A 14474-nucleotide genomic window follows, 5' to 3' on the forward strand; every position below is an offset into this window, starting at 1 on the left:
TCCTTAGTATGTGTTCATATTTGTAGACCTGGAGTTTGAGCATAAAAAGTTTGCCTCAGATTTAATCTATATGACCTCAGTTTTCACTTTCATTGTTTGACTAGTTCAAGTTTTTTAACAAATACTGTAGCGAATAGTAGAAATCGAAGCATGCGTAAATTTGTATAACAGAAGGAAATGGCATCAGAAATGCAACAAAAGAGGTGTTGTAACTTTCAAAGCTAAAGAAAATTAAACGGTTGAGGAGGTTCACATTTGGTGCACTGATGATGAATTTCCTGGGACAGAGCATGAGAAGAGACATGGCTGTCTATGAATAACTAGTTAATTAAATAATATGCTGTCATGACAGGAAGATGTAGATTCTCTTCAATATGTCTCATGCATCATTCATGTGCTGTTTGGAGGTGTTATCCCAATATCCTGGTAGTGTCCTATCTGTAACCATTATGACTGTAATTTCATGGAATCATCTGAACCTTTTCCCTCTTTCCTTCACTGTGCAACAAACCCTTTTTGGGTCTGAATAAATGCAAAACTGAGGTGTTTCTTTCTGTGCTTCAGGGTAGACTTCTTTTACTAAACTTCTGCGTTCTTTTAGTGTCACATCAGTTCAAGTATGAATTTGTACCTTACTGAAAGGGGCATTTCCTCTAGAAAGTGATTTCATTCTGTGGTATTTTCCAGTGTTGGTTGTGAACACACTCAAAAGAAATGGGCATATTTTTTCTCCATCTACTGTTTTTTCGGGCTCCTTCTTTATTTTTTCTTTATTCACCTGTGATTCTACAGTCATTTTTCACACTTGGTGATATAACTTGCCTAGAGTATGATCCCACTACAAACTCCACACTGTATAAGTCGAGTCAAATAGTTTCTTACATCATGCCTCCTAGGAAGGTAATACCTTGTCATTGGACCTGAATTATGTTCTGAAAAAAATGACCACATCCATTTGAACATCTGCTTCTGCTTCCATGAAATTCTTAACTTGGAAGACAGGGCTGGTTGCCTTAACCTCAGCCAAAAGAGTTTAAGTTGCAGGCTTTCATCTACTTTCCTCCCTTTATCAGTCTTACACAAAGATAGTTAATCTTAATCCTTCATTTATGCCTAAAGTTTAGAGTTGTCTCTAAGTCAGTTCATTCAACTTCTTCTTTTTCTCAGTCCTGAAAGTAAAGGAGAAAGAATCTAAACCTTTGAAGAAGGTTCAAGAAGAAGCCATAAAAACATTCCAAGTCCATTCTAGAGGCAGTCACAGTGGTCTTCCTTTTACACTTTCACAAAGCTCTACAAGATAGATGCCTTTTCCAGAGCTAGGGCAGGTTTTGCCAAAGCCATTCTTCAAGGCTTGCTGTATTCCAGATGGATTGCTTCAACCTCCACTCCTTCTAAAGCTTTGGGATTTGCACCATAAGTGAGGAATACTGCAACAGTGATCTAGTGAAAAACAAATTGCAGTTGTGTAAGATCTTACTATAACAGTAGATTTTGAAATAAGTCACTGTTGCAGTACATACATCCTCCCTCCATTAATTTCTGCTGTCCTTTTTGGCCAAGGTGGATTTCTGATGTTCTTTGTGTTTCACAGTTGCAGTCATTATATTTGGGTTATCTACTTGCAGGTAGCCCTCAGCCGGCCTGAATATCAAAGTCTTGGATTCCTGCGTCAGATGCTGTCTCTTCTTCCATGACGTCAGGGGTATGAAAAATGCAGCCGACGCCATTACATCAGTCTTTCTTGCCGCGCGGTGTCCAATGCAGAAGCAGTTCGCAAGTGCCAGTTGGCAGACTCCTGAAATTTTCGTTTTCGTCTTTCAGAACTGAAGTCGTCAAAAAAGCTAAGTAGCCCGTCGGGGATCCTTTTTCTTGCTCTTAACCGATGTCAGTAAAAGTTAACAATTGTATTACCCGTGGAAAGCAAGTACCTCATAAAGATTTTCATTCGTACTGCATTCCTTGCTTAGGCCCAGACCACGACATCCCTCGCTGTCGGTTTTGTGCCTTATTCAACCCCCTAACTATTCGTCGTCTGTCTATTTTTGCAACAAATTATTTTGGTACTCTGTTTAACTATCCAGAAATTGCTTCGGTAAGCCATCCGACTACCGACATTCCGAAAAAACATAAAGATAAAGACATAGATAGACTGCATAGGTCCAAAACTGCTGACGCTTCATTTAAGCTAGTCGCCAGTTCGCTGGTACTCAGTGAGGTGCTTTTGCAGCCCCTGATACCTGCTACTTCAGATTCACAGGCCTCTACTGAGACCCATTCGGAGTCCGGTATGCCGCGAGATGCTTCTTCGACAATGGAACCTGCGGATGTCTCTACCTTGGATGGGTCTGGAGCTGCTGTGCAGGCACCGGCTTCTGAGGGTGTATTCAGGGCTACAGATTTGCATTTTCAAACCGACGCCATCTTCTTCATCAAGGCCTAAAACTCGACCCACGCCTAGAAAGCCGACGTCCAAACGGCATGGTCAGGCCCATATGCTTAAAAAACAAATGCTTAGAATGGCTGAAGAACTTATTACTTTAATTAGGGGAAGCCAGCCTTCTCCCTCTAAGAGGATCTAGAACTGATTTTCCTTCTGATTCTTCTGATCAGGATTCTGAAATTTGTTTCTTCTGATTACCAGGATTTGCCCTTATCCACCTATGAGGATTCTGATGCTGAGGATTCCATTCCCTCTGCTTCCCCTCCAGAAGATTTTTCTTTTAGTGAAACCTTGCACTCTCTTGGGGAGCATTTCAGATGGGAAAGCCAGGATTACTCTGACTCCAAAAAGAGGCTTAGGGAATTCTTACTCCTCCCTCAACACAGGCCTTTAGCTATCCCTCCTGTTCTGGACATTGTAGATAATGCCTTCTTGGAATCTAGCCAGGCCCCAGACTCTCTACCTCAAGCTCTCAGAAAACCTGACAGGTATTACAGAGTATCTGACTCTCACAAGTTCCTCTTCAAGAATCCTACTGTGGATCCAGAGACCATTTCCCAAGGACCAAAGGGCATTAAGGCTACTGCTGCCAAAAATCCTACCCCTTCTGATAGAGATTCTAGAGCCTTGGACAGATGGGGTAAAAACGTATACACTTCTGCTACTTTGGCCATTAGGGCTTTGAATTGCCAGTTTCATATGTTAAAGTACCAGCAGCGTATTATGGGACTACTTAAACAGAAAATGATGCTGATTCCTGCCTGTGCTGAAAATAAAGAATTACAGGATTTAATGCATTCTGCTGAACAAGTTGGTACACACACTTTGCAATGTGGTTTTGACTCTTTAGAAGCATTCTTGCAGGGCTTCTGTCACTGGGTCTGTACTTAGAAGGCATGCTTGGCTTAAGGAGCAAAACTTGCCAGATCACGTTAAAGCTAAATTACTGGATGCTCCCTTAAACCTGTTTGGCAACAGAGCAGAAGAAGTTCTTAAAAAGATTGAGGAAAAAGCTAAATCTATGCAAGATTTTCCTGCAAGTACAGCCTCCCAGATTTAGTAGGCATTGTCCTTCTAAGAATTGGTCCTTTCCAGTCTCTTCCAGGCCTTCTCAGTCCAAACCCAGGAACAGCAGACCACCTAGGCTACAGTCTCAAGGCACACACAGGCCTAAGCAGTGGGGGCGCCCACTTCCAAACCTGGAAGTAGTAAGACCCCTCCATGGAAAAATGTCACAATGACTTAACCTTAACTCTTCCAAGCCCTGCTGAACTGCCTGCACCCTTAGGGGGAAAGCTCCCACTGCATGCAAAAAACTGGGGACTCATTACCCAGGACAAATGGGTTTTGAATATAGTTTCCCAAGGAAACAGATTCCACTTCACACCCTACCAACCCCAAACGGTTGGCCAGATCTACCCCCAAATCAGTGGGCAGAGGCTCAACAGCAGGTTCTCTCTCTTCTAAGTATCAGGGCTATTCAGCCTCTCCCAGCAGAAGAAAAGGGACGATGTTTTTACTCAAGATTTTTCCTGGTACCCAGAAAAGACAGCTCCTGGTGTCCTATCCTGGACCTCTCTATTCTAAATACTTTTTTGGTAATCCCAAAATTCAAGATGCTAACACTTCAACAGCTGCTTCCTATGCTATGCAAAGATGCCTGGTTGGCAACCTTAGACTTAGAAGAAGCTTACCTGCACATTCCAATAAGGGAATCTTGCATGAAATACCTACGCTTCAGGGCAGGCTCCATTGGTTCTCTGCACTTCCCTTTGGCTTATCTACTGCGCCCAGGGTATTCACAAAGTGTCTAGCTCCAGCCATTGCATTTTGCAGGCAGTGAAATATTCAAATATACCCATACTTGGACGATTGTCTGATTCAGTCAGAAAGACAGGAATTGCTATTAAAACATCTAGCATTCGTAAAGAAACTTCTAAACTCACTGGGGTACACCATAAAGGAAAAGAAGTCGCACCTGGTACCCTGCCAACAAACTGTATTCATGGGAGCAAACTTGAATACAGTTTCCCAGATGGCTTTCCTCACTCCAGAGAAACAAGTTTATTTGACAACCTACTTCAAACTACTGGCCACAAAGACCTAGCTATCTGCAAGGAAAATCCTGCAAGCCCTGGGGTTCATGGCCTTTTGCATTCTACTAATTCCATATGCAGGACTGCATATGAGGAAACTACAGTAGTATCTAAAAAGCCTATGGTGTCAACATTCTCAGGACCTGGAATCAATGATGCCTGTCATTCCTTGTATAAAGACAAGAGTTTCTTTGGTGGGCAGAGGCCTGCTACCACAACAAGGGGCTCCCATTCACTCTACCCCCTGCCGCCCAAACCCTAACAACAGAAGCATCAGACTATGCATGGCGGGCCCACTTGGCAGGGCAGTGCATTTAGGGCAAATGGACCCAGAGACAGATGCACCTACATATCAACCAAAAAGAAATGTTAGCTGTGCAGAATTCCCTGATAGCCTTCAAGGACCACATTAATTCCAGACAATTATTGGTAAAGACAGATAACACCACAGTTATGTGGTACATAAACAAGCAGGGGGAACCCACTTGTACCCTCTCTGCAGACTAGCCATGGCTCTGTGGAACATAGCCTTGAGCTACCAAGTGCACCTTCTAGCTCAGTTCCTACCAGGCAAGCTAAATTCACTGGCAGGTGACCTAAGCAGAAATCTCATGGACCCACACAAGTGGAAACTGGAACTAAAGATATTCAACCTCTTGAGAAACAAATGGGAGAATCCAGAGATAGACCTGTTTGCCTCCCCTCAGAACTTCCAATTGGACAAATTCTGTACAAGGACTTCCCACAGTCAAGCTTGGAAAGTGGATGCCCTGTCCTTTACCTGGGAAAGCCTCTCAGTTTATGCTGTTCCCCCTCTGCCGCTCCTCTCGAAGGTTCTGCTAAAGATCAAACAGGGCAAACCAAGGACAATACTGATTGCACCAGACTGGCCATGCCAGCACTGGTACCCCCTCTTGCGCAGTATAACACAGCTGGAACCATAGCACCTGCCTCAGACCCCTTCCCTGCTGTCCCAGCAGGAGGGCCAGATTCTGCACAGTCAGCTTCAAACCCTGAACCTTGCAGCCTAGCTAATTGCTTGAGCTCTCCAGTAGCATCCCTCAGTAAGCAGGTGCTAGATATCATTCTGGAGGCAAGGAGGCCTAGTACTATAAAATCCAATGCTGAAAAGTGGAAAAGATACTGTTCCTGGAGCCATACTCAGGGGATGCTCAGCTTACTGCATATTATTCAATACTTAACAGAAATGCTCCACAAGGGCCTTTCCTTCTCCTCAATTAAAATTCATGCCTCTGCCATTTCAGCACATTGTAATACTGAACCACCTCTCTTCTCTCACCTAAAGCAATTCCTCAGAGGGGCCAAAAGTGTAAGAACCCCCCAGGAGAGCCCCTACTCCAGCCTGGGACCTTAGCTTTGTATTGGAAAAGCTCACTCTCCCTCCTTTTGAGCCAGCTGCAACTGCAGAGTTGAAATTCAGTTAGAATAGTGTCTGAATTACAGGCCCTCATGGCAGTAGAGCCCTTCATTATCTTCCATGCAGACAGGGTGTCCCTCAGGACCAGTCCTTCCTTTATGCCCAAGGTGGTGTTTAGTGTGGCCCTTAATCAGTCTATTCATTTGCCTATTTTTTTCCCGAATCCAGAAAACAAAGGAGAACAAATACTGTACTCTTTGGACATGCGCAGACAACTTAGATTTTATTTGGACAAGACTAAGCCACTCAAAAAATCTGAATAGCTGCTAGTTGACTTTGCTGCAGGGGCAGAGGGGAAGGCAATTTCAAAGCAAACCATTTCTAAGTGGATACCCCATTGCATTCATTTCTGCTATAAGCACCATGGAAAACCTACCCCACAGGGTATAAGATCACATTCCACCAGGGCTGGATCTACCTCTACAGCCTTTCTCAGAGGTGTCCCTACCAGGAACATCCTAGAAGCTGCTACCTGGAGCTCTGTACGTACCTTCACCAAGCATGACCACATGCCTATTTTTTCTAAATCCAGAGCTGGTTTTGCCACTGCAGTCTTGCAGGGCTTAATAGCTGGTCCTAATGCTCTCCAACTTCCTCCTCCCTTCCTTAGCTTTGGGAATCAACCCAAATGTAATGACTGCAACAGTGAAACATGAAGAACATAGTACAGTTGTGTATACTTGTCATAAATGTAGATGTTTAAGTGTATTCACTGTTGCAGTCCTGCTTACCCTCCCTCCAGCCCCCTGACTTCTCTTGGCTCTACCTTTCTTCTTGTTTGGTGTATTTAAGCTTTCTGGTGTATTTGCTTTTTGTTGGAGGTGTAACCTTACATATAATTGCTTCCCATTATGGGGGCACCTTACATCTGGGGCAAGAAAAACTGATGTAATAGCATCAGCTGCATGTTTTATACCCCTAACGACCTGACATCATGGAAGAAGAGACAGCATCTGACGCAGGAATCCAATTCTTTGATATTCAGGCCGGCTGAGGGCTACCTGCAGGCAGATAACCCAAATGTAATGACTGCAACAGTGAATACACTCGGACATCTACATTTATGGTAAGTGTACACAACTGTACTTTTCTCACCATCTCTATATCTCTTTAGGACTGTGACTATCCTGCGAGTATCAGCTCAGTCTTTTTCTCTGGGTCAGGAAAGCTCTGAGAATTTTCATGATTATGCCTCCCTTGAGTACTTAGGATGTAATCTTGTGCATAGGTCTGATTACAGTGCATGAGGAAAGTGCCTACATTTTTGTCGACTGGTTGGGTGTGTACAGTATCTTTGCCAGGACATGTCCCATAAGTGAAGAATACTGCAGCGGTGATCTGTTCAAGCATCTACTATTGTGGTAAGATCTAGCACAACTGTGTTTTCCAGCTCGGGAACATAACTTCTGTTTGGGAGCACAGATTATATGTCTTTTTTATCTGACCCACCTGTATGCAGACTGTTTTTCTTTTTCCTTTGGAAAATTATTATTTTTTTCTTTTTTTTCTTTTTCTAGTTGTTACGATATTAGCTTTAAGTTTTTCAGTTTTGAAGTATTTATTCTTGAGGATTTTGCCTTGTATGCCTTGAAAATTGGGAGTTTTTGCAAACTAATGTAAATATTTCACTAATGTGCTTTATGTATTGATTTTAAAAGATGTTCTACTCGATAGCTTTCTACGTAAAAAGATTAGATCTTGGGAAAGCTGTCTTGCTAAATTTGGACAACTCTGCATGTGTTTATTTTAGTACATCTTACATGCATATTTCCAAAGTTTACAAATCCTTTTTTATATTTTTAAGGCAATCCTTGTTTGTTGAGCAGGGTAACTGTTTATATTGTTATTACCAGAAAATTTATGGGGACATACCAGCCCCAGTAAAGGATTTTTCATGTAGTGGAATTGTTTAAACGATAAATAACTCTTGTTATAAATTTTCATGATCCTGTGCTCTTTTCGTTGGAGTCCTCTGTTATGCTGCCAGAATGCTTCCTGTTTTTGCCCTTTTCAAGCTTTTCTCCTCCTTTGCATCAACTGCTTTTGAATTTTTTCTTTTTGACCTCTTACAGGAAATGAGCTTAAGAAATATGCAACTGTTGCATAAGTCATTATAGCAGAACAATTTCATGGAGGTCTCAGCTAATGAATATGCCTTCCTTTTTTTCTTCCATTTTATGTAGTCAGAGTAATGATCTTTTTTGGCCCTTGCCATCTTGACTGACAAATACTTTCAAATTGTTGCCTATCCATTCTCCCATTCTGTTAGCACCCTACATCACCCCACTGGAGTTCCTGTTTTCAAGATATTACGTCTTTGCCTTGGTCAGACAATGGAGGTGAGAGACTGGTGCTGGTAGGCCATCATCCATAGCTACTTCAACTTTTTCAGGGTGTCCTACACATTCCTCATATTGCCCAGCAATTGCTGTGCCTGCTTTAACATCCCCATTGTGGATCTGCACTACTACATTCCCGTGATGGATGACTCTTCTCCTGAGACCCACTGTCTGTTGTAGGACTGCGGTTTTAGGCTGCTGTCCTATGACACTTTTGTAGTATGACCTTTTCCAACTCCCTTTCCCTGGGGTAAGGGAGCCAGTATCAGCTGCTCAATGCCATCACTCTCTGACTGGCTGCTTCTTTGTCCCAGGTGCTAGTTGAACCCATCAAAGCCAGGGTAGAGTTGTAGTTTATCCTTTTGGAGTACTGAGCAAGCTAAATTTATAATTTTTTTTTTTAGGTCATGGCTATCCACACTTTGAGATGTGTTGTTGCAGGACACTTTTATCTGTCTGTATCTCTTGATTCTTCTTTTGGTGGCATTATTGAAGGGCGTAGGACAGGACAGAAAAGAAGAGCAGTGAGAAAGGCAGCACCTAAAGAGTGGTTGTTAAAGAAGTTGAATTACTGCCCCCTGCTAGTTGAGGTTCTGAATGTGTAGCTTGCTAAATGAAATTTTGTCGTTATGGTATATTCTTAACTATTCTTTGCTTTATGGTACTGAAAATCCAGCTTGGTTCTAGGTGTCTAAGTAGTTAAACATCTGTCATTTTCCATGTTTCTTTTCTTTGCAGGAATGTATCTTATTGTAATTACAAAAAAGAAAAAAGTAGGGGATCTGTTTGGCCATGCAATTTGGAAGGCGACAGACGTCGATCTCATTTCATATAAGAAGACTATGCTGCATTTAACAGACATTCAGGTATGATTGTTTGGACATTAAGTGATGTATACAACAGTCTTGTGGTAACAGGTTGCACTACAACAGTTTCATTCTTTTTTCTTTTCTTTTTTTTAATAACACTTTATGACCCACTGTCTGTCAGTCATCCCGACAGTCATCAGGATTGGTGTGAGGTCTTATTCCTCTTTAGATGTTCTTCGTGTTTCACTGTTGCAGTCATTACATTTGGGTAATCTGCTGGCAGGTTGCCCTCAGTCGGCCTGAATTCCAAAGTCTTGGGTCCTGCGTCGGTTGCTGTCTTCTCTTCCATGACGTTTTCTTCAGTCTTTCTTGCCGTGCGGTGCCCGAAGCAGAAGCATTTCGCAAGTGCCGGTCGACCGACTACCGAAATATTCGCATTTGAGTTTCAGAACCGAAGTCTTCAATAAAGCTAAGTACCCCGTTGGGGAAACTTTTTTTCTTGCTTGTTACTGATGTCAGAAAAAGTTAATAATTGTATTACTTGTGGGAAGCAAATACCTCATAAGGATTTCCATTTATACTATATTCCTTGCCTAGGCCCTGACCACAGTGTGCCTAGCTGTCAGTTTTGTGCTAGATTTAACCAACGCACTATTAAGCGTCGGTATATTTTTGTATCTAAGTATTTTGGCAACAGATTTAACTACCCAGAGATGTCGTCGGATAGCAGTCTAACTACCGGAGTACATAAAAAATGCAAAGAAAAGGACAGAGAAAGGCAATCGAGATCCAAAACTGACGACGAAGCTTGTCCTAAGCCAGTCCCCGGTTCGCTGGTACTCAGTGAGGCGCTTTTGCAGCCCCTGTTACCCGCTATCTTTGAGTCACATTTCTCTACCGACACCCATGTGGAGTCAGGCATGCCACAAGATACTCAAGGTATTGGACCAACGGATGTATCTCCCTCAGATGGGTCTGGGGCCGCTGAGCAGGCACCGGCTTCTGAGGGTATATTCAGACCTCAACATTTTTACATCAAACCAACGAAAGCTGCAAAACCAAAGGCAAAGACACCTTCTAAAACTAAAAAAACTGATGCCTGAGCCACGTGCACAGGCCTCTATGCCTAAAAAACAGATGATCAAACTGGCTGAAGACCTTATTACCTTGATCAGGGGTACCCATCCCCCTCCAGATAAGAGGCCTAGGCAAGACACTGACTAAATCTTCAGATCAGATTTCTATTTCTTCTGATTCCTCTTCTGATCAGGAATTATTTTTACCTCCCTATGAGGATTCTGATGCTTTGGAGGCTATTCCATCTGCATCTCCTCCTGAGGATTATTCATTTGGAGAAACCTTGCATACTTTGAGGGAGCATTTTCACTGGGAGAGTCAAGACTTCTCAGAATCAAAAAAGAGGCTTAGGGATTTCCTCCTTTTCCCTCAGCACAAGCCTTTAGCCATTCCCCCTGTGTTAGACATTGTGGATGATGTTTTTTCAGAGTCAAGCCTGACCCCTGACTCTCTTCCTCCGGCTCCCAGTAAGCCTGATGGGTATTACAGGGTCCCTAACTTTCATAAATTTTTATTTAGAAACGCTGATGCTGATGCTGAAACTATTTCACAGGGTCCTAAGGGAGCTAAGGCCTCAACAGCAAAAAACCTTACCCCCTCCGACAGAGATTCCAGGGCGCTGGACAGATGGGGAAAAAAGGTTTATACATCTGCAACCTTGGCAATCAGGGCCTTAAACTGTCAATTTCATATGCTTAAGTACCAACAACATGTTATGGGATTGCTGAAACATAATGACGTCGATTTCAGAATGTGCAGAAAATAAGGAATTGCAGGAATTATTGCATGCAGCTGAACAAGTTAGAAAGCATACTTTGCAATGTGGTTTTGATTCTTTAGAGGCCTCCTGCAGGGCCGCAGTTACTGGATCTGTGATTAGGAGGCATGCCTGGTTAAAGGAACAAAATTTGCCTGATCATGTTTAAGCTAAATTACTAGATGCACCTTTACAGCATGATTCTCTGTTGGTCTTAAGGTAGAAGAGGTTTTAAAGAAAACGGAAGACAAAGCTAAGTCTATGCAAACTGTTAAATATTTTTTACAAGTGCAGCCACCTAGATTCAGTAGACGCTGGCTTACAAAAATTTGGTCATTTCCAGTGTCGGACAGAGCTCAAAGGGGCAAATCCAGATGCCCTAAGGGTTCCAGGTACCAAGCTCAAGACTCGTACAGGTCAAAGCAATGGGGCGCATCCACCTTAAAATCTGGAGGAGATAAAGCGCAAACCTACTGAAAGCAATCCCAGTGACTTCCCTCTGCCTACACCAAGCACTTTTGGCAGCACCAATAGGGGGAAAATTAGCACCTTTTGCTCAAAATTGGCAGTTAATAACCCAGGACAAGTGGGTACTGAACATCGTATCACAGGGATACAGATTCCATTGCCACACTCTGCCGATGACAAATGGTTGGCCAGACCTGCCAAAAAAAACAATGGGCAGAAGCACAGAAACAGGTTACGTCCCTCATGGATATGGGGGCCATTCAGTTAATACCAGAACAGGAAAAAGGACAAGGCTTTTACTCGACTGTTCTTGGTACCCAGAAAGGACAAGGCCTGGCAGCCAATACTGGATTTATCGATTCTGAACACATACCTGGACATTCCAAAATTCAAAATGCTCACTTTGCAACAGCTTCTGCCCATGCTGGGCAAGAATGCTTGGCTGGTGACTTTAGACTTAAAAGAGGCATACCTGCATATCCCAATAAGACAGTCGTGCAGAAGATACCTCAGATTCAAGGCTGGCTTACTGCATTACCAATTCTCTGCATTGCCCCTTGGCTCATCTGCTGCGCCCAGGGTCTTTACAAAGTGCCTGGCACCAGTAATTGCATTTTGCAGACAAAGAAGTATTCAAACCTTACTTGGACGACTGTCTCATTCAAGCAGAGAACAAGGACACTCTTCTACGACAATTGTCATTTGTGAAAAGGCTTCTAGCATGCCTAGGGTACACAATAAACGAAAAGAAATCATAACTGATACCTCTCAAAAGATAACATTCCTGGGTGCAAGCTTGCATACAACTGCCCAGATGGCTTACCTCACGCCAGACAAAGGCAACTGACTACTTACGTCAAACTGATGGCAACAAAAACCCAGTCTTCTGCAAGACTGATTCTGCAGGCTCTGGGCTTCATGGCATCCTGCATCCTACTAATTCCATATGCAAGACTGCATATGAGGAAACTTCAATGGTACCTAAAAAGTTTATGGAGTCAGCATTCACACAGTCTGGAAACAATGATTCCTCTCATCCCCTGCCTGCAACAGGAGTTTCTGTGGTGGGCAAAGGCTTGTCGCCAAAACAAGAGACGGCCCTTCACTCTACCCCCTGCCAGCAAACCTTAACAACAGACACCTCAGATTATGCCTGTGGGGCCCACATGGCAAGAAGATGCATTCAGGGTATATGGGCACCAAATCGAATGCATCTACATATCAACCAGAAAGAGATGCTAGCCGTTCAGAATGCCCTAACAGCATTCAAGGACTTACTTCATCCAGGACAACTACTGATAAAGACGGACAACAGCACAGTCATGTTGGTATATAAACAAGCAAGGGGGCACACACTCATACCCCCTTTGCAGATTAGCCATGGCACTGTGGGACACAGCTTTGACCTACCAGATAAATCTTCAAGCTCAATTCCTGCCAGGAAAACAGAACACTCTACCAGACGATTTAAGCAGAAACCTTATGGATCCTCACGAGTGGAAACTAAATCCACAAGTATTCAGCATGATAACAGAGAAATGGGGGACCCCAGACATAGATCTACTTGCATCTCCTCAAAATTATCAACTGAAAAGATTCTGCACAAGGACTTATCACAGACAAGCATGGAAAGTGGATGCCCTATCTTTCAGTTGGAAAAACCTGTCAGTTTATGCCTTTCCTCCTCTGCCTCTTCTACCCAAGGTCCTCCTGAAAGTCAGACAAGTGAAGCCAAAGATGATATTAATTGCTCCGGACTGGCCCCGCCAATACTGGTACCCAGTCCTAAGGAACTTGTCTCAATACCCAGCTTGGACCTTGCCTCAAAGACCACAGCTACTGTCCCAGCAAAACAATCCGATCCTGCACAATCATCTACAGACTCTGAACCTGGCAGCATGGCTAATCATGTAATCATATGAACGACACCTCTCAGTAAAGCTGTGATGGATGTCATTTTGAAAGCCAGAAAGCCTAGTACTAGAAAATCTTATGTTGACAAATGGAAGAGATTTTGTGCTTGGAATCAAGCACAAGGAACTGATACAGCAGAACCACATATTCCTCAGATATTATAATACTTAACTGAGATGCTTGACAAAGGCCTATCTTTCTCATCAATCAAAATCCATGCCTCTGCCATTTCGGCTCATTACAATACAGAGCCACCAGTCTTTTCTCATCCCCTACTAAAGCAGTATCTTAGAGGAGCCAGAAACCTAAGTCCTCCTAGAAGATCACCATTACCTGCATGGGACCTCAATTATGTACTGGAAAAGCTCACCCTGCCTCCATTTGAACCAGCCACTACCTCTAATATAAAGTTCTTATCATGAAAGACAGCCGTGCTACTAGCAATTACTTCAGCAAGAAGAGTTTCACAGCTATAGGCCCTCATGGCTGTAGAGCCTTTTATCATATTTTACCCAGACATGGTGTCTCTGAGGACAAATCCTACTTTTATGCCTAAGGTGGTTTCTAGTTTGGTTCTTAACCAAACAGTCCATCTACCAACTTTTTATCCAAATCCGCAGAACAAAGAGGAGAGAATTCTGCATTCCTTTGACGTACACAGACCGCTAAGATTCTACTTGAGCAGGACAAAAGCTCTTAGAAAACCTGAACAATTACTAGTGTCATATGCTGCAGGATCAGAAGGAAAGGCTATCTCAAAGCGGACAATTTCAAAGTGGATAAGCCACTGCATCTGATGTCCTTCAAGGATGCATCTGCAGTCCTAACATATGGGTTGTCCTGCCTCAGGCAGTCCTTCGGTCGGCCGGATTCCAAAGTCTGGGTCTGGCCTCGGCTGATGTCGCACTTCACCCGATGTCATAGCTGCAGTGAATTGGGTATAAAGGCATCAGCCAACGCCATTTTCCTCAGTCTTTCTTGCCGCGCGGTGCCCGAAGCAGAAGCTGTTCGCAAGTGCCGGTCGGTCAGATCCAGAGATTTCTACTACCGAAGACTTCTAAAAAGCTAAGTACCCCATTGGGGACTCTTTCTTGCCTCAGCCGATGTCAGAAAAAGTAAATAATTGTTTAACTTGT

General features: G+C 43.3%; 1 protein-coding gene and 1 pseudogene across 1 annotated transcript in view; one reads left to right on the top strand and one right to left on the bottom strand.

Moving 5' to 3' along the window:
- Window positions 1–14474, top strand: part of SACM1L (SAC1 like phosphatidylinositide phosphatase) — a 1643742-nt gene that overhangs the window by 96397 nt on the left and 1532871 nt on the right. The window contains exon 3 of the mRNA XM_044065524.1: window positions 9052–9179. Within this exon, the coding sequence (XP_043921459.1) occupies window positions 9052–9179 (128 nt within the window). The remainder of the gene's footprint in view (window positions 1–9051; window positions 9180–14474) is intronic.
- LOC122797241 lies at window positions 391–796 on the bottom strand (annotated as a pseudogene).

This window comes from Protopterus annectens, chromosome 3.part0, assembly GCF_019279795.1.
Source record: "Protopterus annectens isolate FY-2018-M chromosome 3.part0, PAN1.0, whole genome shotgun sequence".
NCBI lineage: Eukaryota > Metazoa > Chordata > Ceratodontiformes > Protopteridae > Protopterus > Protopterus annectens.